This window comes from Melospiza georgiana, chromosome 8 (genome assembly GCF_028018845.1).
Source record: "Melospiza georgiana isolate bMelGeo1 chromosome 8, bMelGeo1.pri, whole genome shotgun sequence".
Classification (NCBI taxonomy): Eukaryota; Metazoa; Chordata; class Aves; order Passeriformes; family Passerellidae; genus Melospiza; species Melospiza georgiana.
In genome coordinates, this window is record NC_080437.1 from 19,054,621 (window position 1) to 19,079,807 (window position 25,187).

The 25,187-nt window shown below is 41.2% G+C and overlaps 3 protein-coding genes across 4 annotated transcripts; all 3 read left to right on the forward strand.

Moving 5' to 3' along the window:
• Nucleotides 1-4,999: 4,999 nt before the first annotated feature.
• On the forward strand, nt 5,000-14,281 carry LOC131086407 (beta-microseminoprotein-like). 2 transcript variants are annotated; one of them, XM_058029410.1, is made up of 4 exons: nt 5,000-5,148; nt 7,505-7,604; nt 7,917-8,019; nt 8,871-9,226. In XM_058029410.1, exons 1-4 carry the CDS (start codon nt 5,146-5,148, stop codon nt 8,998-9,000), a joined length of 336 nt encoding a protein of 111 aa, XP_057885393.1. In that variant the 5' UTR covers nt 5,000-5,145; the 3' UTR covers nt 9,001-9,226. The 2 variants fall into 2 exon arrangements, with proteins under 2 accessions (XP_057885393.1, XP_057885394.1); XM_058029411.1 differs by lacking the exons at nt 5,000-5,148; nt 7,505-7,604; nt 7,917-8,019; nt 8,871-9,226 and adding exons at nt 11,698-11,803; nt 12,491-12,590; nt 12,967-13,069; nt 13,930-14,281.
• Nucleotides 14,282-18,504: 4,223 nt separating this feature from the next.
• On the forward strand, nt 18,505-20,545 carry LOC131086597 (beta-microseminoprotein-like). The gene is made up of 4 exons (XM_058029684.1): nt 18,505-18,513; nt 19,046-19,145; nt 19,458-19,560; nt 20,416-20,545. Exons 1-4 carry the CDS (start codon nt 18,505-18,507, stop codon nt 20,543-20,545), a joined length of 342 nt encoding a protein of 113 aa, XP_057885667.1.
• Nucleotides 20,546-23,255: 2,710 nt separating this feature from the next.
• Nucleotides 23,256-24,938, forward strand: LOC131086408 (beta-microseminoprotein-like). Its single transcript, XM_058029412.1, has 4 exons — nt 23,256-23,344; nt 24,037-24,136; nt 24,529-24,631; nt 24,806-24,938. Exons 1-4 carry the CDS (start codon nt 23,342-23,344, stop codon nt 24,936-24,938), a joined length of 339 nt encoding a protein of 112 aa, XP_057885395.1. The 5' UTR covers nt 23,256-23,341.
• The last annotated feature ends 249 nt before the right edge of the window (nt 24,939-25,187 follow it).

Consider the following 25,187-nt stretch of genomic DNA (forward strand, 5'->3'; position numbering starts at 1 on the left):
TCTGGGACAAGACACCATTACTGAACTGGCTCAAACCTTCAAACCTAGTAGAATTTAAAGAATTTAAATTTTAATATACTGATAATAAAACAGGAACTAACAAAGGACAAGTAGAAATATACTAGCCTAGCCTAGTTTCACATAAATATAAACATAAATATAAAATTATTCTTAAAGCCTTTTAGTATTTTGCTGTAGTTTCTTCCTCCACAACATTCCATCAGCCAGAAAAGCTTGCCTTTGGTTACTTTCCATATTCACTGACATGTGAATTCCCTTTGCTGATAATGCAACAGTTGATAATTTCACAGAAATGTGTGCATTATTAAACATGAGATCTGTGTGCTCTTTGTGCACTGATGCTGCAAAATGTTGGGTCTTAGCATTGGGCAGCTTCAGGTCTGGGGGTCTTGCAGATCAGTTTCCATAAAAAACCCAGCATGGCAGCTACATAGAACCTGAGTGGTTCCTAGAGGAAGCTGTTTATTTATGATACACCAGTCTCTGAGCCAAGAGGACTATGAATAGCACAACAAAAAATCTGCTTTCTAGGAGTCCTGTCCTAAACATTTCAGACAGGGTTACAAAAAGCATTTCATCCTAAAATTCCTTTTAGAGAGAAATGTAGACAGGTTCCATATAAAGTTTAGAGACAAGCAGCAAGAAAAATCACTGAGGAGATCTTGCTGATCCCCTCAGAACTCTCTAAATGATTATGTGACATAAAGCTATCAAAATTCACATATGTCATCAGGGACTAATCTGCAGATTAAGAACCAGAACATGTAAGACTGTACAGGGCTGAGGTCTCTGACACCCATGAAGCCATGCCTTATTCACAAACATTTACAAGGTAAAGAGAATACCACCACGAGCTTTCCCAATAGCTAACAGAAAGTAAACATGTTTTTATAACCTTAGAACAGGATGCAAACATAAAAAAGGTCAAATTACAATTAAAAGCTAAGCTTCTGCATTCCATGGAAAAGAACCCCAACACAATTTGTGCATTGTTCTTCATTTCCCTGGACACTCCTTGCTCTCTTGCTCAGTAGTGCTGTATGTCTTGATATAGAGGCAGAGAGATGTGGTTGTTTAGCTCTGAAATTTTCAGAATTCCTCATTCTCCAAGAGACAGTCCCAGCACCTGCATTATCTGCAGGCTGCAAAAAGTCTTGGGGGTGACAAGCAATGTCAGGGCTTGAAGATGCCTCAGACTCTGGTGCACAGTGTAGAAAGGAGTATCTATAGCTAGAAGTACATGTGCTGTTGCTGGACCAGCAGAGGAGTCTGAAATCTCCAGAGGAACTTCCCCCTCTGCCTGGTGTTCATTGCTGGTTAATGCAATGACAGAACACACTGCTTGCCTATTAGTGTATTTATTCATTTCAGGGAATTCAGAATCAGGTTTCCTATAAATAAGTAATTATAATGCGCAAGAAATAAGCAACTATGATTATCCATGTCACCTAAAAAGATCTTGCTATATTGATTCAAGTTATTTACTGCAATAAGCTGTGCAAGCAGTAAACAGCACAACAGCTAACCCTATAAATGAACCTGGACTTGGACACATGGCTTCATTGATTCGCGGTTTGATCCTTCTTTGATCTGGAAAGTTCATGTCTGGTGGTAAAATCATGGGCTTGGAGAACAGGCATTATTACTCTGGAGATCCTTGGTGAGGTGTAGGAATACCTACTTTGTCAGGAATAGGGAAACTTGACTTCTGTGCTGTCTCTGGTTTCTGAATTCCTCTACGTCATAAGCTCTGAAACTTGAAATCTCTGACAGTTAAAGGAGTCACCAAAAATCATGTATCAACTCAGAGTCAGAATGAAGAAATAAAAAAAAAAGTTCTGAATCACAGTCCCATGGTTTTCTACTTTAGTCTTTTGTAAAGCTTGAAACTCAGAGGACTGATGAAGTAGTGCTACCTTTCCACTTTTGCAAACAGATCAAGAAATTAAACTTCTCATATTAATTGAGGTATCATAGTTGATAAAGAAGATAGAGCCAGGATGGCTGTGAACTTATGTTCCAGGTTAGACTCAGGAAAGCCTTGCACCAAGTATGTGCTTGAGACCAAAGAGTGGCTCCACTGCAGACAATGGAACTATCCAGAGGGCTCAAACTAAGGATGTACATTAGTGCTTTGCTTGACCCAAGCCCTAAGATCTAGTTTGAAGGCTGCAGAAATTAATGGGAGTTTTCCAGCTTTCTTCAAGTAGGTTCAAACCTATTTAAACTAAAGATTGTGTTTCCAACATATTGGAGGTTTAGTTATCTGCATGACTTAATGTGCAAATATTTATCTGCATGATGTATGTAAGTTCCATAGAATCAGGAGGGAACTTTGCAAAAAACTTATTCTCTCACTGAGTATTAACCTACCACAAGGACACCAGCTCTTTCGATGGAAAATAAGAACACCAAATCATAGAATGGTTTGGGTTGAAAGGCACCTTAAAGATCCTCTAGTTCCAACCTCTGGCCTTTGGCAGGGACACCTTCCACTAGGCCAGGCTGTTCAAAGCTCCATCCAGCCAGACCTTAAACACTACCAGGGGTGGGGCATCCACAAGTTCTCTAGGCAACCTGTGCCAGTGTCTGACCACACTTACAGTAAAGAACTTCTTCACAATAACAATTCTAAACATAACCTCTTTCACTTTAGAATGATAACCCCTTGTCCGGTCACTGCCCTCCTCATTTTTCCTGTAATTCTCTGTTAAGAACTCTGCACACTCTGGCAAAATTAGTGCAGTGCTATGGAAGCAATTATCCTGGAAAAAAAATTGTATTGAAAAGAGGAATCCACTGGAGATGTAGCCAGATCTAAGACTTTATGAAGGGACTAAATTCTTTTAAAGCAACATCTGTGTATGCTCAGGCAGGAGGCTGAAAGGCACCCAGAAGTGTCAGCCTACAGCAGACAGCCCGCAGCACAGCTGGCAGGGCCCCAGCATCTTTGGCAAGAAATCATTGGCAGAAGAATAAGGTGTCGTGCCCAACAAGAACCTTGAAAGCAAAACCAGTCTTGCTTTGAGGTCTCTATCAAAAAGCCACAAAAGTACTGGCACCAAATTTCCTGTTCAGCCCAGGGTGACCTGGGGGTAGCAAAGCCTGCACACAGCAAGTGAAAGGATGGGAATGGCTTCACAGTGGTACAAGACATAGAATGGTGCACATCAACCATGATTTCTCTACATGTGTATGAAAGCTTTATATCAAGAGATACACAATCATCACAAATAGAGTTTGCAAACAATATTTAATGTGCCAAATAATAAATAAGTATGGTCATCTTAATGGTGAAATAAACTGTGCTTTCTTAGTTCGTGCTTTAGGTAGTTTTTTGTGGTTTTTTTTCATTTTGGAGAAATAGGATTTTTAAAAAACTCTGTAAAGCATAAAATTTGTATTAACTGCAGTGCCCCTGAGAAGAATTTAGGGACGGAAAGCAAGTGTCTGCTATCTAGAACAATATGGTTCAGTTTAAGACAGCTGATGAAGAGCCTGGACACATATACAGGAATGGCATTATGTCCTTCATACTATCTGAGGTTGTTCCTACAACACTTACATGCTTTTACACCTTGTTTTATATTCAGATTTGAAATGAGATACTGTCAGGTTGGAGACTGTGTAGAAATGGGTGGCATGAATGAAAATAAATTTGTGCTACAGGACTAAAGATGAAAACTGCTGTACTCAGCTGAGAAAGGTTTTAAGCTGACTCAACGCACTCTAAACATGGACAAGATGAAGAGCTGGATGACAAAGTACTGTTATCTACCATGCCAGAATCAAAGGCTGAGAAAGGATATTTATTCAATTTTCCAATGAAAACATGACTATCATTAAATTGAAATTTTAAAATGTAGTGATTATATCAGAAAAAAACCAAAAGTCAGGTGTTTAGTTGGACAATTGAATGCTTAGGAACTTTTCATCAATTATGCCTTTCTTACTAAAGAATTATCAAACCTGCACAGACTTCAGATTTAGCATTTCCTCCAGGGAGCTCCAGGAATTCGGTTGTGTTGTATTTTAATTTATTTTGCTCCTGCTGAATTCTTTGGGTCAAATTAGTTATTATTATTATATATAATAATATATATAGTGCACAGGAAAAAATGACAATTTTTCTTGCCATCTGAAAAGCATATAACTCTCTATTTAATTTACTCTAAAAAAATAAAGTCCCAAATGATTCACCTTATTTTTTCAGTCTCTAAACTTTATAACCATAGGCTAGACTGTAGCTGATAAGTCTCCCACAGGAATGAGTTTCAAGTTGCTTGGCAGCATCTGTAATGAAGTATTTTAAATGTAGGTAGGGCCACAGGTGGATAGTTCTTTCTGAAAAGAGGTTGTAGGAACAAGAGAAAGCAGAGTACTTGATTATCACTCCGAGGTTTCTCACTTCTTGGGAAAGTGCACATTCAAAAGTGATCTAACACTCTACTGTAATTTTTCAGGTCAAAGCCAGAACAGTTCCACAGGAATAACAGCAGGGTTTTGATTTGAGAGGAATTTTACATTATGGTGGAGAAGAAAGAGATTTTGTAATGGGATCATCTAAGGTCTCAGTGTTCAGAGGGTTTGATCCTGGTAGAGGCCAAGCACCTTTGTTATCTTTCAGTGCACACCCCAGCACTGACAGTGAGGATGCAAAGATCTGGCAGAAGCTCCATTTGCTATTAACACCAAATGCACCACTCAGCATGTTCCAGCCCTCTGATGGCAGGCAGGATTTGGCATGCATTTCTGCCCCACCTAAAAATCACCTGGCTGGATAATGCTGTCTACACCTTAGCTATCAATATTTGGTTCCCATCAGAAAGGCATTATTCCTAATCATATTTTTTCCTAGGAATTCAAAATTCCTGGAGTCAGCAATTTACCCAGGTCGGTGCTCTACAAAACCAAACATTTTCCCATTGCCAGCTGGAAAAATTTCAGAGATTTCTTTGGATGTTGCAAAATACCTGCATTTGCATGGAGCAGGCTTTTCCCCCTCCACCTAGACTTGAACTGCACAACATACAGGCAGCATAAAGTATTTGCTCTCTGATTCCACATAAAGAACTTCAGCTTTCACAGGAAACCTAGAGCTCTTTGGAAGCCAAGCATTCCACAATGGTAAGTCAAAGGTTTAGATTGGTTTGAGTGTTTTGGAATGGGGATACAGATAGGTATTTGCTTTAAAACTGCAAAAAGAGAGCATTTAAGAGAACCATCTAGTTACATATTTTAAATTAGGCTACAATGTATTAGAAACCTGTAAGATGCAAAGACAGGAAGACACCTCTTGGAAGATTACTGTGAATTTTGCTCTTTGCATTGGAATTCTTTGCAAGAAGCTGTACAGTCTTTCCTTGCTGCTATTCTTTCCTTAGTAATGTTTGTGAAAATATTCAGAGTTTTGCAAACATTCAGGACTATGCTTTTAAAACTTATAAATGTGAAGCCCAGTCTAAAATATTGTTGTTTTGCAAAGAAAAAAAGTGTGTATATATTGTCTGTGTATTTTTTCTGTTCTTCATTTTGATCCCTCAAATTGTGTCCTCTTCTAACTCTTCGAGCCTCCAAAGTTGTTTGCAGAATCTAAATCAACAGTTGGATAATGATAAATAGACCAACAAAGTCCTATGGCTTGGTTCTCCTGTGATTTGTGCTCACATAATCCCAAAGGCACAGACATCAAGAAGTGCCTTTGATGAGCATCTCAGCAATGGCATAGGTTCTACAGAGGAGGCAGCAGTGCCTGTAATATATGTTGATTCATAAGAGGGGAGAAATTTCCATTTGCTTCTTTCTGTGTTTAAGCTTTATTGCCAAGTTTCTGTAACTTAGCTGACAAATCACTTGCTTGTTGCAGCATAAAGCACATACAGAAACCTGACTGAACACCAGAGACTTGCCCTTATGTTTGTCTTCATTTTCAGTGGAAGGTCTTATATTTTGATCTTTAGAGAAATGAGCATGTCTGAGCTCATGTGACTGGCAGTTCTGGGAGTAGCATAAGGAAAATGCTAGAGGGAAAAAAGATAAAATATTATCATAAGACAGCACAACACATGAGGAATTTCTTGTATTTTTTATAAAGACAGGAATGATATGGCATGGAATATCTGTGTTCTTGCAAACACCTAACTCAGGCACCATGGAATAGCACACTTTAGGAGTTTCAGTCTTTTCCTTTATCTTCTTTCATTCTGGCTGTGGTGCTCAGCATGACAGCTGTCTCTGTTCTAGCCTAAAGCATCAGGAACTCCACGTCACAGAACCACAATGAAAATGAAGGATTTCCCCCTTCCCAGACCACTCCATAAACCCTTCTCTTCCTTGCTTTCACTATACCTTAAATGTCTGTCCCATAATAAAGGAGGAAATCAAGGATTAAAATATCAAGTATTTCCACAGCAGACAGAGGAGTTTCTCATTGGCTCACCTCCTCCCTGAGGCTCAGAACCTTTCAATGTCTTACGGCATTGTGATTCAAATAAGCCAAGCCTCTCACTGCTACTTTAAACTCTGTTTCAAGCAGCAACAGTCTCAGCAATATCTTCCAAAGTTCAGAACAGCAACTTGGAAAGCTCTACTAATTTCAAATCCTTTCCTCTTAGTCTGCAAATGCTATCAAGAAAAATTTTAATAACGTCCTGCATCTCTTCTAAGTCTCTGGCTATTCTGAAACTTTTCCTTTACGTTATTCAGCTGGAGCAACTCATCAAAATAAATTTGTGCTCTCTCCTGCTTCTCTAGTCCCTCTGTTTCAGTAAAACAATCATTACAAAGACATGCAGACCTTTTCTAAAGAAGTTCTGGATGTTCAGCAGGTCCCAGGGGATGTAGCTGAAAGCCTCTTTAGATGCTGTTGCCCCCCCCCCCCCCCAAGAGAAAAGGAGGTGTGTCCTGTGTCAAGTCCCAACTGTGTCTGCATGGTTTGACAAGATGGCTCAGGTGATGCTAAGTACAATGTTCAGCACTCAAATTTTGCCCAAAGACATATATTTATCTCTGTCTTCCCTGACCAGCCACCTGTGCCAAAAATCCTACTGGAATAGATTTAGATCTGAGATCTCCTCTCCATTGCAAAATGTGAAGCAATTGCTTTACCCAGAAGTGAAGCAATGGGATGCTCAACAAAGATTTGCTAGAGAAAGATCCAAAGCTGACTCAAAAGCAATAAATAAAGCACTGTCAAGAGCTTGGCAGGGTTCTCAAGTTTATAATACCATTGAAGTTTTGTGTGAGTTTTAGAGACTGTATTTTGGCAGGGAGTGATGTTGCTGACACGGTAATATCATGCTGTTTTGTATCTTCCCACCTAAATGAAAAATGCAGGGAAATATCTGGAGTGTACTTTTCCACTATTTTCAAATACACATAAGGATATTTCTAATTTTGATTCAGGTTCAGTGACAGCTTTTTAAAAAGAGAGCAAATCAATGAGGATTAAAATGCATGGCATGAGACCTGTGTTTTTTTACAGAAGAGCTTTCTGGCTTTCCTTGTTGCAATGGGCATCCTAGTGAGCCTGGGTGATGCAGGCTGCTGGAGTAAAATTCACAAGCCAGGGGAGGCCAAAGACGGTAAGAACAAGGAAGATCCTCTGACCTGATTGCTCTGTGGTAACTTGGCTCTCTGTGGAATTGCCAGGAAGGGCACAAAATACAAGGGAGGGGAAAGACAGTGCAAAAACAGAAATAGGGTTATCCATCAGCAAGTTGTTAAAAGTTGGGGAAAAACAAAGTCTTCCCTTGGGCTGTGTATGGTTGCAGCAATATTAACACTGGTGGTAGGTTGCCACTGCTCTTCCAGCTCATGGAGCCCATTCAGGAGTTGATGTCTCCTTTAGGTGAAGACTTGAATAACCTGTTCTCTTTTACTGCTGCCTTATGCAGGCTGTATGATTAATGGAAAACTGTATCCCTTTGGACACATTGAGAGGACAGAAGATTGCTACGCATGCAGCTGTGGCGAAGATGTAATGAAATGCTGTTCCCTGTAAGTTTGAACTTCTTGGTATCATCATTGCCTGTAGGATGACCACAGCTTTCCATTGCTGGGGATAAATGGGATTGTAAAGGCACATGAGAACTTCTTGTCACTCATGTCACAGAGCTTGTGAAAGCCTCATACAGCTCTTTTTTGCATACTTAGCTGTGTTTGCCTTTCCTCATTTTCTGCTGACTGGGAGTGGACACAAACCCTTCCAGGCACATCCAGTTGGTGCTTGTCTTTAATTTTTAAAGGAACTTGTGAACCCCACTTTCACTACAGTTGTCTTTCATTATCTCAGGAAGCAGGGGTAGGTGACTTAAGTGAGGTTTCCCTAAAGAGCTTCTGGTGATCCGAATCCCTTTCCTGAACTGCTTTTCACCAGTGAATGTGCTAAACATACAATGACAAAGCTCTGCTCTGAAGTATTTCTCCAGCCTTCTCCTTTCCTTCTCCTGCTTTCTCAAAAGCCCAACATACCTCAATGATGATCTTTCTCTTTATTCAGAGGGAGCAGTCTATCAGGGAGCAGCCACCACATCCTATGCTAAGTAAAAGTAATGAAAAAATAAAGGAAAAAAGAGAAAAGTTGCCAAGCCCATGTTTATGTCACTGCAGAGTGCTGTGCTACAAGTGCCTTTGTTAGTTCTGAGCATCCTGGAACATCTTCACAGTGCAGTGCACAGGGCATCATTTCAGACTCTGGAAGCTGCAGCTATGTGGTGCTCAAGCTAGCTCAGCTGCCCTTAGGCATGGTTGAACTTTCTCACTGAGTAGCAGTTCAAGCTATAATGACTGAAGTATTGAAACTTTTATTGCTCTCAAGTTAACATTTGCTTTCTCTTTGCCACTGACAGCTTCCACACTCCTGTTTCTTACGACAAAAAGAAATGTAAAGTTGTCTTCAACAAGAAGAGCTGCGACTATGATGTGGTTCAGAAGAATGACCCCTCAAAGACATGTTTTGTCTATTCTCGTGTGGGCTGACCTCTGCTCAAAACCTCTCTGCATTGTGGAATTCCTCTGCTTCCTACAGGTGTTAGCCATCACAGAGAAGCACGATGATATGGGAAAATCTCATAAGAGAGCACTTCAGTAGCTGCCTCCTAAGTGTTGCAATTTAGCTTACAAAATGCATAATCAGATAGAGTACCTCATTTCTGTCATGAATGCATTTATTGGCTACAATAAACTGAGAGGAAACATCCATAAATGATTCATATTGACATTAAGTTTTTTGCAGTGATATGGGGAAATGCCACCTTCTTGGACAAAGAAATGCATTTGGCTCTCTACTCTGACATGGTGTGTACCATCACCCTGGCACAAGCCACTGTCAGGCTTTCCAGGTTCTCTTTTAGCCAGGTGTCAAAATCCATTATCATTTGGAAGTGATGCACTATTTGGGACATGCTCCACCATGGCTCCTACTCAGCGTGCACAGACTCTTGGTAAGGCCTGTGCTGCTCACACCTCAGAAAAGTCAGTGAGGATGAGAGATCATCATCCCTTTCTCCCATTTTTCCCTTGTTTTCATCAACGTCATCCCCCATCACTGGCAGTGACTGCTCATGTGCATTGCCCACTGTGACCAGACCTGATGTTGAAAGCAATGCTAAACTTTAAACTGTGGTACTCTGACTTGTCCTCTGCCAAGCCCTGATCCTGAATGTCTGCACACACTGTGCTGCTTTAGTGGTTCTTGTCCACTTTGAGAAAGGGATCTAGATCAGCCCCTGGAGATGTGCTTCCTCGTGGCAGCAGAGCTGGAGCTACTGACAATGCAGATGCCTTCTGTCTCTTCAGTACAGCAACTCCCCACATTCACAGGGGAACGAAGCTCAGCTTCAAAGCAGGGCTTGGAAATCAGATCTCCCACCTGGCAAAATCCCTAGGGTCCTAAATCTGCCCACATATATGGGACCAGACAGCAACAAAACCCTGTTAAACGTTTCCTCTACATGGAGGCCTCCACTTCAGAATTGGATATTAAAAAGCCACAACAGTCTGTAGTTAACTGTTCCATGGTTTGATAAGAAAGACACCTTCCAAAACAAGTGGATTGTTCAGTGAAGTTCCATGATCACAACAAATCTGCTGTCTTGTAATAATATGAGGTTACACACAGGGGAGCATTCATAGTGCAGGGATCCTCATTTGGCCCCAAATCAAGAGTCAATCTACATTTATCCAGCAGGGTTATTTCCTTCACAAGACAATCAATCACAAGACAATCTGTCTCTGTGAGCCATTATTAGAATCAGAAAGGTTTAAAGGATGTATTTTGTCTGGCTTTGGTGATTTGCTTATGAACTTTTTTAAAAGGTTTCTAAGATCTGCAAGTAACATACCTTGGTTTGGGGGAAAAATCCAAGTATTTTGCAGGCACTGGAATTACATACTTCACCTTTTAGAGTACTCTGTGCTGCTGACTGGGTATCAGCCTGCATAGCTCTGTGTTTCTGTACAGCTGGTTCCTGTAAAGATGAGAAATGTGAGAGGCCAGACTGAAGAGTCAGCTCAGCTTTTTCCAGTATAGACTTTCACATGTGCCTTCTTAAAATCTTGACAGCCATTCAATGATTCCATCCCATCATTCCTCTAAATGGAGCATGTGAATACAAACGTTCTGATGTTGCTTAACCATCTAAAGTAAGTCTTGCCTGAAAGGGTTTTTTGTTCTGCAGGAGAGGAACAGTTTTGAAGTTTGTCCTGAATGACTTTTCTGGTTTTATGCTACTTCATGTCAAAATTACAGAGAACACAGCCTCAGCTGATGCACCTGAAGGAAAGTTCTTGCTTACAGAAAAAACAACCAGAGCTTCTAAGGGAAATTGTATTTTGAGCATGGAGGTCAAAGACTTCCTACCTAAGTAGGAACTGCATCTCGAGAAAATATGGTTTTCAGAATTTATGCGTTTTAAAAAACTTTATTTGTATAAATAAAGAATTTAATGAATTAAAGAACTTGCATTTTCCTGAGAGATTACTTTTTAGTGTGAAGCACTGAGAAGTGCAGACATCAAGACTAATATCCAGCTTGTTGTAGCCTTGAATTATGCCATGCGACATTGAAGTATTTCAGAATTCCAAATATTTTTCCTAGCCAAGCCTCACAAATCAGGTGAGAAAATATTTCTTCTAATATCTATGAAAATGAGTTTGTTACCTTATATCTAATTTTGATGGAGAAGAAGGAGAATTCTTGTAATGGGATCCAGCTTCAGCTGAGGTCTCAGTGTTCAGAGGGTTTGATCCTGGTAGAGGCCAAGCACCTTTGTTATCTTTCAGTGCACACCCCAGCACTCACAGTGAGGATGCAAGGATCTGGCAGAAGCTCCATTTGCTATTAACACCAAATGCACCACTCAGCATGTTCCAGCCCTCTGATGGCAGGCAGGATTTGGCATGCATTTCTGCCCCACCTAAAAATCACCTGGCTGGATAATGCTGTCTACACCTTAGCTATCAATATTTGGTTCCCATCAGAAAGGCATTTTTTCTAATCATATTTTTTCCAAGGAATTCGTATTTCTGGAGTCAGCAATTTACCCAGGTCGGTGCTCTACAAAACCAAACATTTTCTCATTGCCAGCTGGAAAAATTTCAGAGATTTCTTTGGATGTTACACAATACCTGCAATTGCATGGAGCAGGCTTTCCCCCCTCCACCTAGACTTGAACTGCACAACATACAGGCAGCATAAAGTATTTGCTCTCTGATTCCACATAAAGAACTTCAGCTTTTGCAGGAAACCTAGAGCTCTTTGGAAGCGAAGCATTCCACAATGGTAAGTCAAAGGTTTAGATTGGTTTGAGTGTTTTTGTAATGGGGATACAGATAGGTATTTTATTAAAAATAGCAAAGGAGAACATTTAACAAAACCATCTAGTTACACATTTGAATTTTGGCTATATTGTATTAGAAACCTGTAAGATGCAAAGACAGGAAGACACCTCTTGGAAGATTACTGTGAATTTTGCTCTTTGCATTGGAATTCTTTGCAAGAAGCTGTACAGTCTTTCCTTGCTTTTATCCTTTCCTCAGAAATGTTTGTGAAACCATTCATAGTTTTGCAAAACCATTCAGGACTATGCTTTTAAAACTTATAAATTTGAAGCACAGACTAAAATATTGTCCTATTGCAACAAAAAACGTGTGCATATTTTGTCTGTGTATTTTTTCTGTTCTTCATTTTGATCCATCAAATTGTGTCCTGTTCTACCTCTTCAAGTCTCCAAATGTATTTGCAGAATCTAAATTAACAGTTAGGTACTGATAAATAGACCAACAAAGTCCTATGGCCTGGTTCTCCTGTGATTTGTGCTCACATAATCCCAAAGGCACAGACATCAAGAAGTGCCTTTGATGAGCATCTCAGCAATGGCATAGGTTCTACAGAGGAGGCAGCAGTGCCTGTAATATATGTTGATTCATAAGAGGGGAGAAATTACCATTTGCTTCTTTCTCTTTCCAGAAGAGCTTTCTGGCTTTCCTTGTTGCAGTGGGCACCATGGTGACCCTGGCTGATGCAGCCTGCATTCTTGCACTTCAGGTTCCAGGGAGGCCCTACAGAGGTAGAAACAAGGAAGATCCTCTGACCTGATTGCTCTGTGGAACTGCCAGGAAGGGCACAAAATACAAGGGAGGGTGAAGACATTGGAAAACCACAAGCAGGGGACTCCAGCAGCAAGACTCTATAAGTAGGGGAAAAACAAAGTCTTCCCCTGGGCTGCGTGTGGTTGCAGCAATATTCCTGCAACTGGTGGAAGCAGGCCACTGCTATTCCCGCACATGGAGCTCATTCAGGGGTTGAAAGAGTAAAACCCAATTCCTTGTACTTTACTATTGCCTGGAATTCCATTTTCAAAATAGCTGAAATAATTTTTAAACTCTTCTTTGTTTAGGTCGAAATTTAAAGAACCTGATCTGTTTTGCTGCTGTCTTATGCAGGCTGTATGTGGAATGGAAAACTGTATCCCTTTGGATTCATTGAGAGGACAGAAGATTGCTACCAATGCAGCTGTGATGAACGTTCAATGGAATGCTGTGACATGTAATTTTGAAATTCTAGGTACCATCATTGCCTATAGGATGACCACAGCTTTCCATTGCTGGGGATAAAGGGGTTTGTAAGGGTACAAGAGAGCTTTTTCTCACCCATGTCACAGAGCTAGTGAGTGCCACATACAGCTGTCGATTGTATCCTTAGCTGTGTTTGCTTTTCCTCATTTTCTGCTGACTGGGAGTGGACACAAGCCCTTCCAGGCACATCCAGTTGGTGCTTGCCTTTAATTTTTAAAGGAACTTGTGAATCCCTCTTTCACTACAGTTGTTTTTCATTAGCTGCGGAAGTGGGGGTAGGTGACTTAGGTGAGGTTTCCCTAAAGAGCTTCTGGTGATCTGAATCCCTTTCCTGAAGCAGTTTTCCCCAGTGAATATGCTGAACATAGAGTGACAAGGCTCTGCTCTGAAGTGTTTCTCCAGCACTTCTCCTTTCCTTCTCCTGCTTTCTCAAAAGCCCAAAATACCTTGACCATGATCTTTGTCTTTATTCAGATGGAGCAGTCTATCAGGGAGCAGCCACCACAACCTATGCAAAGTGGAAATAATGAAAAAGGAAATAATGAAAAATTAAAGGAAAAAAGGAAAGATGCCTAGCCCATGCTTATGCTACTGCAGAGTGCTGTGCTACCAGTGCCTTTGCTAGTTCTGAGCATCCTGGAAGATCTTCACAGTGTAGCGCACAGGGCATCATTTGAGGCTCTGTGCAGCTGTGTGGTACTCAGCAAGCTCAGCTGCCCTTAGGCATGGTTTGACCTGTCTCACTGAGCAGTATTTCAAGCTATAATGACTGAAGTATTGAATCTTTTATTGCTCTCAAGCTAACATCTGCTTTCTCTTTGCCTCTGACAGCTCTGCCACTTCTTTTAATTATGACAGTAAGAAATGTAAAGTTGTTTTCAAGAGGAAGTTCTGTCGCTATGATGTGGTGCAGAGGGACGACCCCTCAAAGCCATGTTTTGTTTTTGTCGCTGCTGGCTAACACCTGCTCCAAACCTCCCTGCATTGTGTCCTACAGATGCTTTGACACCCCAGAGAAGCACGATGATATGGGGAAATCTCATAAGAGAGCACTTCAGTAGCTGCCTTCTGACCTCTTAAGTGTTGCAATTAAAGTTATCAGATGCATAATCAGATAGATTACCTAATTTCTGTCATGATTGCATTTATTGGCTACAATAAACTGAGAGGAAACATCCATAAATGATTCATATTGATGTTTTGTTTTGTGCAGTGACATGGGGAAATGCCACCTTCTTGGACAAAGAAATGCATTTGGTTCTCTACTCTGACATGCTGTGCACCATCACCCTGGCACAAGCCACACTGATGGTTTTGAGGTTCTCTTTTAGCCAGGTGTCAAAATCCATTATCATTTGGAAGTGATGCACTATTTGGGACATGCTCTACCATGGCTCCTATTCAGCGTGCACAGACTCTTGGTAAGGCCTGTGCTGCTAACACCTCAGAAAAGTCAGTGAGGATGAGAGATCATCATCCCCTTTCTCCCATTTTTCCCTTGTTTTCGTCAACATCATCCCCCATCACTGTCAGTGACTGCTCATGTGCATTGCCCACTGTGACCAGACCTGTGGTTGAAAGCAATGCTAAGCTTTAAACTGTGGTACTCTGACTTGTCCTCTGCCAAGCCCTGATCCTGAATGTCTGCACACACTGTGCTGCTTTAATGATTCTTGTCCACTGTGAGAAAGGGATCTAGATCAGCCCCTGGAGATGTGCTTCCTCATGGCAGCAGAGCTGGAGCTACTGACAATGCAGATGCCTTCAGTCTCTTCAGTACAGCAATTCCCCACTTTCACAGGGGAACGAAGCTCAGCTTCAAAGCAGGGCTTGGAAATCAGATCTCCCACCTGGCAAAATCCCTAGGGTCCTAAATCCGTCCACATATATGGGACCAGACAACAAAACCCTGTTAAATGCTGCCTCTACAGGGAGGCCTCCACTTTCACAATTGGATATTAAAAAGCCACAGCAGTCTGTAGTTAACTGTTCCATGGTTTGATAAGAAAGACACCTTCCAAAACAAGTGGATTGTTCAGTGAAGTTCCATGATCACAACAAATCTGCTGTCTTGTTATAGTAGGAGGTTGCACACAGGGGAGGATTCATAGTGCAGGGATCCTCATTTGGCCCCAAAACAAGAGTCAATCTACATTTATCCAGCAGGGGCATTTCCTTCACAAGACAATCAATCACAAGACAATCTGTCTCTGGGAGCCATTATTAGAATCAGAAAGGTTTAATGGGGTGTATTTTGTCTGGCTTTGGTGATTTGCTTATGAACTTTTTTTAAAGGTTTCTAAAACCTGTAAGAAACATACCTTGGATGGGGGAAAAAATCCAAGTATTTTGCAGGCACTGGTATTACATACTTCACCTTTTAGAGTACTCTGTGCTGCAGGCTGGATATCAGCCTGCATAGCTCTGTGTTGCTGTACAGCTGGTTCCTGTAAAGATGAGAAATGTGAGAGGGCAGACTGAAGAGTCAGCTCAGCTTTTTCCAGTATAGACATTCAGATTTGCCTTCTTAAAATCTTGACACCCATTCACTGATTACATCCCATCATTCCTTTAAATGAAAACAAACACTTTGATGTTGCTTAACATTCTCAAATAAATCTTCCCCCAAAGGTTTTTGTGTTCTGCAGGAGAGGAACAGTTTTGAAATAGCTCATAGAACTACCCTTTGAGAAAATATGGTTTTCAGAATTTAGGCAATTATTAAAATTTTATTTGTATAAATAAAGAGATTCATGAATTTAAAAGCTTGGATTGTCCCAATATATTACTTTTTAGTGTGAAGCACTGAGAAGTGGAGATATCAAGAATAATATCCGGCTTATGGTAGCCTGGAACTGTGCCATGTGACATTGAGGTATTTCAGAATTCCAAATATTTTTCCTAGCCAAGCATCACAAATAAGGAGAGAAAATATTTCTCCTAAAATCTATGAAAATGAGTTTATTACCTTATAACTTCTTTTGGTGGAGAAGAAGGAGAGCTCTTGTAATGGGATCCAGCTTCAGCTGAGGTCTCAGTGTTCAGAGGGTTTGATCCTGGTAGAGGCCAAGCACCTTTGTTATCTTTCAGTGCACACCCCAGCACTGACAGTGAGGATGCAAAGATCTGGCAGAAGCTCCATTTGCTATTAACACCAAATGCACCACTCAGCATGTTCCAGCCCTCTGATGGCAGGCAGGATTTGGCATGCATTTCTGCCCCACCTAAAAATCACCTGGCTGGATAATGCTGTCTACACCTTAGCTATCAATATTTGGTTCCCATCAGAAAGGCATTTTTTCTAATCATATTTTTTCCGAGGAATTCAAAGTCCTGGAGTCAGCAATTTACCCAGGTCGGTGCTCTACAAAACCAAACATTTTCCCATTGCCAGCTGGAAAAATTTCAGAGATTTCTTTGGATGTTGCAAAATACCTGCATTTGCATGGAGCAGGCTTTTCCCCCTCCACCTAGACTTGAACTGCACAACATACAGGCAGCATAAAGTATTTGCTCTCTGATTCCACATAAAGAACTTCAGCTTTCGCAGGAAACCTAGAGCTCTTTGGAAGCCAAGCATTCCACAATGGTAAGTCAAAGGTTTAGATTGGTTTGGGTGTTTTTGTAATGGGGATACAGATTGGTATTAGCTTTAAAACTGCAAAAAGAGAGCATTTAAGAGAACCATCTATTTACCCATTTGAAATGTGGCTATATTGTATTTCAAACCTGTAAGATGCAAAGACAGGAAGACACCTCTTGGAAGATTACTGTGAATTTTGCTCTTTGCATTGGAATTCTTTGCAAGAAGCTGTACAGTCTTTCATTGCTGTTATCGTTTCCTCAGAAATGTTTGTGAAAATATTCAGAGTTTTGCAAACATTCAGGACTATACTTTTAAAACTTATAAATGTGAAGCACATATTGTCCTTTTGCAAAGAAAAAAAGTGTGTATATTTGGCCTGTGTATTTTTTCTGTTCTTCATTTTGATCCCTCAAATTTTGTTCTGTTCTAACTCTTCGAGAGTTCAAAGGTGTTTGCAGAATCTCAATCAACAGTTAGGTAATGAAAAATAGACCAACAAAGTCCTATGGCTTGGTTCTCCTGTGATTTGTGCTCACATAATCCCAAAGGCACAGACATCAAGAAGTGCCTTTGATGAGCATCTCAGCAATGGCATAGGTTCTACAGAGGAGGCAGCGATGCCTGTAATATATGTTGATTCATAAGAGGGGAGAAATTTCCATTTGCTTCTTTCTGTGTTTAAGCTTTATTGCCAAGTTTCTGTAACTTAGCTGACAAATCACTTGCTTGTTGCAGCATAAAGCACATTCAGAAACCTGACTGGACACCAGAGACTTCCCCTTATGTTTGTCTTTAGTTTCAGTGGAAGGTCTTATATTTTGATCTTTAGAGAAATGAGCATGTCTGAGCTCATGTGACTGGCAGTTCTGGGAGTAGCATAAGGAAAATGCTAGAGGGAAAAAAGATATAATATTATCATAAGACAGCACAAGACATGAGGAATTTTTTGTATTTTTTATAAAGACAGGAGTGACATGGCATGGAATATCTGTGTTCTTGCAAACACTAACTCAGGCACCATGGAATAGCACACTATAGGAGTTTCAGTCTTTCCCTTTATCTTCTTTCATTCTGGCTGTGGTGCTCAGCATGACAGCTGTCTCTGTTCTAGCCTAAAGCATCAGGAACTCCACGTCACAGAACCACAATGAAAATGAAGCATTTCCCCCTTCCCAGACCACTCCATAAACCCTCCTCTTCCTTGCTTTCACTATACCTTAAATGTCTGTCCCATAATAAAGGAGGAAATCAAGGATTAAAATATCAAGTATTTCCACAGCAGACAGAGGAGTTTCTCATTGGCTCACCTCCTCCCTCAGGCTCAGGCTCAGAGCCCTTAATTGTCTTTTGGTATTGTGATTCAAGTAAGCCAAGCCTCTCACTGCTACTTTAAACTCTGTTTCAAGCAGCAACAGTCTCAGCAATATCTTCCAAAGTTCAGAACAGCAACTTGGAAAGCTCTACTCATTTCAAATCCTTTCCTGTTAGTCTGCAAATGCTATCAAGAAAAATTTTAATAACTTCCTGCATCTCTTCTCAGTCTCTGGCTATTCTGAAACTTTTCCTTTACGTTATTCAGCTGGAGCAACTCATCAAAATAAATTTGTGCTCTCCCCTGCTTCTCTAGTCCCTCTGTTTCAGTAAAACAATCATTACAAAGACATGCAGACATTTTCTAAAGAAGTTCTGGATGTTCAGCAGGTCCCAGGGGATGTAGCTGAAAGCCTCTTTAGATGCTGTTGCCCCCCCCCCCCCCCCCGCAAGAGAAAAGGAGGTGTGTCCTGTGTCAAGTCCCAACTGTGTCTGCATGGTTTGACAAGATGGCTCAGGTGATGCTACGTACAATGTTCAGCACTCAGATTTTGCCCAAAGACATACATTTATCTCTGTCTTCCCTGACCAGCTACCTGTGCCAAAAACCCCACTGGAATAGATTTAGATCTGAGGTTTCCTCTCCATTGTAAAATGTGAAGCAATTGCTGTACCCAGAAGTGAAGCAATGGGATGCTCAACAAAGATTTGCTAGAGAAAGAGCCAAAGCTGACTCAAAAGCAATAAATAAAGCATTGTCAAGAGCTTGTTAGGGCTCTCAAGTTTATAATACCACTGAAGTTTTGTGTGAGTTTTAGAGACTGTATTTTGGCAGGGAGTGATGCTGCTGACACGGTAATATCATGCCATTTTGTATCTTCCCACTTAAATGAAAAATGCAGGGAAATATCTGGAGTGTACTTTTCCACTATTTTCATATACACATAAGGATATTTCTAATTTTGATTCAGGTTCAGTGACAGCTTTTTAAAAAGAGAGCAAATCAATGAGGATTAAAATGCATGGCATGAGACCTGTGTTTTTTTACAGAAGAGCTTTCTGGCTTTCCTTGTTGCAATGGGCATCCTAGTGAGCCTGGGTGATGCATACTGCTGGAGGAAACCTCGCGGGCCAGGGGAGGCCAAAGACGGTAAGAACAAGGAAGATCCTCTGACCTGATTGCTCTGTGGTAACTTGGCTCTCTGTGGAACTGCCAGGAAGGGCACAAAATACAAGGGAGGGGAAAGACAGTGCAAAAACAGAAATAGGGGTATCCGGCAGCAAGTTGCTAAAAGTTGGGGAAAAACAAAGTCTTCCCTTGGGCTGTGTATGGTTGCAGCAATATTAACACTGGTGGTAGGTTGCCACTGCTATTCCGGCACATGGAGCTCATTCAGGAGTTGACATCTCCTTTAGGTGAAGGCTTGAATAACCTGTTCTGTTTTGCTGCTGTCTTATGCAGGCTGTTTACTGAATGGAAAACGGTATCCCTTTGGACACATTGAGAGGACAGAAGATTGCTACCAATGCGACTGTGATGAAGGTGGAATGCAATGCTGTTCCCTGTAAGTTTGAACTTCTTGGTACGATCATTGCCTGTAGGATGACCACAGCTTTCCATTGCTGGGGATAAATGGGTTTGTATGGGCACATGAGAGCCTTTTCTCACCCATGTCACAGAGCTTGTGACAGCCACATGCAGCTCTCGATTGTTTGTATCCTTAGCTGTGTTTGCCTTTCCTCATTTTCTGCTGACTGGGAGTGGACACAAGCCCTTCCAGGCACATCCAGTTGGTGCTTGCCTTTAATTATTAAAGGAACTTGTGAACCCCTCTTTCACTACAGTTGTCTTTCATTAGCTGAGGAAGTGGGGGTAGGTGACTTAGGTGAGGTTTCCCTAAAGAGCTTCTGGTGATCCGAATCCCTTTCCTGAAGCAGTTTTCTCCAGTGAATATGCTAAACATACAATGACAAGGCTCTGCTCTGAAGTGTTTCTCCAGCCTTCTCCTTTCCTTCTCCTGCTTTCTCAAAAGCCCAAAATACCTTGATGATGATCTTTCTCTTTATTCAGAAGGCACAGTCTATCAGGGAGCAGCCACCAAATTGTATGCAAAGTGAAAATAATGAAAAATTAAAGGAAAAAAGAGAAAAGATGCCAAGCCCATGCTTATGTCACTGCACAGTGCTGTGCTACCAGTGCCTTTGCTAGTGCTGAGCATCCTCGAAGATCTTCACAGTGCTGTGCACAGGGCATCATTTGAGACTCTGGAAGCTGCAGCTGTGTGGTACTCAGCGAGCTCAGCTGCCCTTGGGCCTAGTTTGACCTGTCTCACTGAGCAGCAGTTCAAGCTATAATGACTGAAGTATTGAATCTTTTATTGCTCTCAAGCTAACATTTGCTTTCACTTTGCCTATGACAGCTTTCACACTCCTGTTGCTTATGACAACAAGAATTGTAAAGTTGTCTTCAACAAGAAGAGCTGCGACTATGATGTGGTGCAGAAGAACGACCCCTCTAAGATGTGTTCTGTCTATTCTCGTGTGGGCTAACCCCTGCTCAAAACCTATCTGCATTGTGGAATTCCTCTGCTTCCTACAGGTGTTAGCCATCACAGAGAAGCACGATGATATGGGAAAATCTCATAAGAGAGCACTTCAGTAGCTGCCTCCTAAGTGTTGCAATTTAGCTTACAAAATGCATAATCAGATAGAGTACCTCATTTCTGTCCTGATTGCATTTATCGGCTACAATAAACGTAGATGAAACACTCATAAATGATTCATATTGATGTTTACTTTTTTGCAGTGATATGGGGAAATGCCACCTTCTTGGACAAAGAAATGCATTTGGCTCTCTACTCTGACATGCTGTGCACCATCACCCTGGCACAAGCCACTGTCAGGCTTTCCAGGTTCTCTTTTAGCCAGGTGTCAAAATCCATTATCATTTGGAAGTGATGCACTATTTGGGACATGCTCCACCATGGCTCCTATTCAGCGTGCACAGACTCTTGGTAAGGCCTGTGCTGCTAACACCTCAGAAAAGTCAGTGAGGATGAGAGGTCATCATCCCCTTTCTCCCATTTTTCCCTTGTTTTCATCAACGTCATCCCCCATCACTGTCAGTGACTGCTCATGTGCATTGCCCACTGTGACCAGACCTGATGTTGAAAGCAATGCTAAGCTTTAAACTGTGGTACTCTGACTTGTCCTCTGCCAAGCCCTGATCCTGAATGTCTGCACACACTGTGCTGCTTTAGTGGTTCTTGTCCACTTTGAGAAAGGGATCTAGATCAGCCCCTGGAGATGTGCTTCCTCGTGGCAGCAGAGCTGGAGCTACTGACAATGCAGATGCCTTCTGTCTCTTCAGTACAGCAATTCCCCACTTTCACAGGGGAACGAAGCTCAGCTTCAAAGCAGGGCTTGGAAATCAGATCTCCCACCTGGCAAAACCCCTAGGGTCCTAAATCTGCCCACATATATGGGACCAGACAGCAACAAAACCCTGTTAAACGTTTCCTCTACATGGAGGCCTCCACTTCAGAATTGGATATTAAAAAGCCACAACAGTCTGTAGTTAACTGTTCCATGGTTTGATAAGAAAGACACCTTCCAAAACAAGTGGATTGTTCAGTGAAGTTCCATGATCACAACAAATCTGCTGTCTTGTAATAGTTTGAGGTTGCACACAGGGGAGGATTCATAGTGCAGGGATCCTCATTTGGCCCCAAATCAAGAGTCAATCTACATTTATCCAGCAGGGGCATTTCCTTCACAAGACAATCAATCACAAGACAATCTGTCTCTGGGAGCCATTATTAGAATCAGAAAGGTTTAAAGGATGTATTTTGTCTGGCTTTGGTGATTTGCTTATGAACTTTTTTTAAAGGTTTCTAAAACCTGCTAGTAACACACCTTGGATTGGGGAAAAAATCGAAGTATTTTGCAGGCACTGGTATTACATACTTCACCTTTTTAAGTTGTCTGTGCTGCTGACTGGGTATCAGCCTGCATAGCTCTGTGTTGCTGTACAGCTGGTTCCTGTAAAGATGAGAAATGTGAGAGGCCAGACTGAAGAGTCAGCTCAGCTTTTTCCAGTATAGACATTCACATCAGCCTTCTTAAAATCTTGAAACCCATTCACTGATTCCATCCCATCATTCCTCTAAGTGGAGCATGTGAAAAATAAGATTTGCATGTTGCTTAACATTTTAAAGTAAGTCTTACCCAAAAGGGTTTTGTGTCCTGCAGGAGAGGAACAGTTTTGAAAATTTGTCCTGAATGACTTTTCTGGTTTTATGCTACTTCATGTCAAAATTACAGAGAACACAGCCTCAGCTGATGCACCTGAAGGAAAGTTCTTTCTTACAGAAAAAACAGCCACAGCTTCTAAGGGAAGTTGTATTTTGAGCATGGAGGTCAAAGACTTCCTACCTAAGTAGGAACTGCATCTCGAGAAAATATGGTTTTCAGAATTTAGGCATTTATTAAAATTTTATTTGTATAAAGAATTTAATGAAATAAAAACTTGGATTATCCTGAGAGATTACTTTTTAGTGTGAAGCACTGAGAAGTGCAGATATCAAGATTAATATCCAACTTGTTGTAGCCTGGAACTGTGCCATGTGACATTGAAGTATTTCAGAATTCCAAATATTTTTCCTAGCCAAGCATCACAAATAAGGAGAGAAAATATTTCTCCTAAAATCTATGAAAATGAGTTTGTTACCTTTTAACTTCTTTTGGTGGAGAAGAAGGAGAGCTCTTGTAATGGGATCCAGCTTCAGCTGAGGTCTCAGTGTTCAGAGGGTTTGATCCTGGTAGAGGCCAAGCACCTTTGTTATCTTTCAGTGCACACCCCAGCACTGACAGTGAGGATGCAAAGATCTGGCAGAAGCTCCATTTGCTATTAACACCAAATGCACCACTCAGCATGTTCCAGCCCTCTGATGGCAGGCAGGATTTGGCATGCATTTCTGCCCCACCTAAAAATCACCTGGCTGGATAATGCTGTCTACACCTTAGCTATCAATATTTGTTTCCCATCAAAAGGCATTTTTTCTAATCATAATTTTCCCAAGGAATTCAAAGTCCTGGAGTCAGCAATTTACCCAGGGCGGTGCTCTACAAAACCAAACATTTTCCCATTGCCAGCTGGAAAAATTTCAGAGATTTCTTTGGAGGTTACAAAATATTTGCATTTGCATGGAGCAGGCTTTTCCCCCTCCACCTAGACTTGAGTTGCATAACATACAGGCAGCATAAAGTATTTGCTCTCTGATTCCACATAAAGAACTTCAGCTTTCTCAGGAAACCTAGAGCTCTTTGGAAGCCAAGCATTCCACAATGGTAAGTCAAAGGTTTAGATTGGTTGGAGTGTTTTTGTATTGGGGATAGAGATAGGTATTTGCTTTAAAACTGCAAAAAGAGAGCATTTAAGAGAACCATCTAGTTACTCATTTTAAATGTGGCTATATTGTATTTCAAACCTGTAAGATGCAAAGACAGGAAGACACCTCTTGGAAGATTACTGTGAATTTTGTTCTTTGCATTGGAATTCTTTGAAAGAAGCTGTACAGTCATTCCTTGCTTTTATCCTTTCCACAGAAATGTTTGTGAAACCATTCATAGTTTTTGAAACATTCAGGACCATTCTTTTAAAACTTATAAATGTGAAGCACAGACTAAAATATTGTTGTTTTGCAAATAAAAAACGTCTGTCTATATTGTCTGTGTATTTTTTCTGTTCTTCATTTTGATCCCTAAAATTGTGTCCTGCTCCAGCTCTTCAAGCCTCCAAATGTGTTTGTAGAATCTAAATCAACAGTTAGGGAATGATAAATAGACCAACAAAGTCCTATGGCCTCGTACTCCTGTGATTTGTCCTCACATAATCCCAAAGGCACAGACATCAAGAAGTGCCTTTGATGAGCATCTCAGCAATGGCATAGGTTCTACAGAGGAGGCAGCAGTGTCTGATAATTATATATGTTGATTCGTAAAGCAGGGAGAAATTACCATTTGCTTCTTTCTCTTTCCAGAAGAGCTTTCTGGCTTTCCTTGTTGCAGTGGGCACCATGGTGACCCTGGCTGATGCATACTGCTATGTGGTGCTTCAGGGTCCAGGGAGGCCCTACAGAGGTAGAAACAAGGGAGATCCTCTGACCTGATTGCTCTGTGGGAACTTGGCTCTCTGTGGAACTGCCAGGAAGGGCACAAAATACAAGGGAGGGGGAGGACATTGGAAAACCACAATCAGGGGACTCCAGCAGCAAGTTGCTAAAAGTAGGGGAAAAACCAAGTCTTCCCCTGAGCTGCGTGTGGTTGCAGCAATATTCCTGCAACTGGTGGTGTCTTGCCATTGCTATTCCAGCACATGGAGCTCACTCAGGAGTTGAAAGTAAAACCCAGTTCCTGGTATTTCACTACTGCCTGGAATTAAAATTCTAGAATAGCTGAAATAATTTTTAAACTATTCTACGTTTAGGTGGAGGCTTAAAGAACCTGTTCTGTTTTGCTGCTGTCTTACACAGGCTGTGTGAGGAATGGAAAACTGTATCCCTTTGGACACATTGAGAGGACAGAAGATTGCTACAAATGCTATTGCTGGCAAGGTGCAATGCAATGCTGCCCCCTGTACGTTTGAAATTCTTGGTACCATCATTGCCTATAGGATGACCACAGCTTTCTATTGCTGTGGATAAAGGGGTTTGTAAGGGCACAAAATAGGCTTTATTCACCCATGTTACAGAGCTAGAGAAAGCTCTCAAGCTAATAGGTTTTTTTCTCTTTTGTCTTTGCCACTAACAGCATTCATATTATCATCTCTTATGACAAAGAGAATTGTAAAGTTCTTTTCAACAAGAAGCGCTGTCGCAATGATGTGGTGCTGAAGGATGACCCCACACAGCGATGCTCCTCTCCCCATTCTTCTGTGGGCTAACACCTGATCCAATCCCCTCTGCACTGTGCAATTCCTCCGCTTCTTACAGATGCTCTTTCATCACAGAGAAGCATGATGACATGGGAAAATCTTAGAGAGAACTTCAGTAGCTGCCACCTAAGAGTTGTAATTCAGCTTATCAGATGCATAATCAGATAGAGTACCTCATTTCTGTCATGATTGCATTTATTGGCTACAATAAACTGAGATGAAACATCCATAAATGATTCATATTGATGTTAAGTTTTT

Excerpts from the sequence above, each read along its gene's own strand:
- LOC131086408 (XM_058029412.1), top strand. Across the intron at positions 24,137-24,528 it reads TCCAGGGAGGCCCTACAGAG|GCTGTGTGAGGAATGGAAAA; the intron begins GTAGAAACAAGG and ends TGTCTTACACAG. Across the intron at positions 24,632-24,805 it reads GCAATGCAATGCTGCCCCCT|CATTCATATTATCATCTCTT; the intron begins GTACGTTTGAAA and ends TGCCACTAACAG.
- LOC131086597 (XM_058029684.1), top strand. Across the intron at positions 19,146-19,457 it reads GCCAGGGGAGGCCAAAGACG|GCTGTTTACTGAATGGAAAA; the intron begins GTAAGAACAAGG and ends TGTCTTATGCAG. Across the intron at positions 19,561-20,415 it reads GGAATGCAATGCTGTTCCCT|CTTTCACACTCCTGTTGCTT; the intron begins GTAAGTTTGAAC and ends TGCCTATGACAG.
- LOC131086407 (XM_058029410.1), top strand. Across the intron at positions 7,605-7,916 it reads GCCAGGGGAGGCCAAAGACG|GCTGTATGATTAATGGAAAA; the intron begins GTAAGAACAAGG and ends TGCCTTATGCAG. Across the intron at positions 8,020-8,870 it reads GTAATGAAATGCTGTTCCCT|CTTCCACACTCCTGTTTCTT; the intron begins GTAAGTTTGAAC and ends TGCCACTGACAG.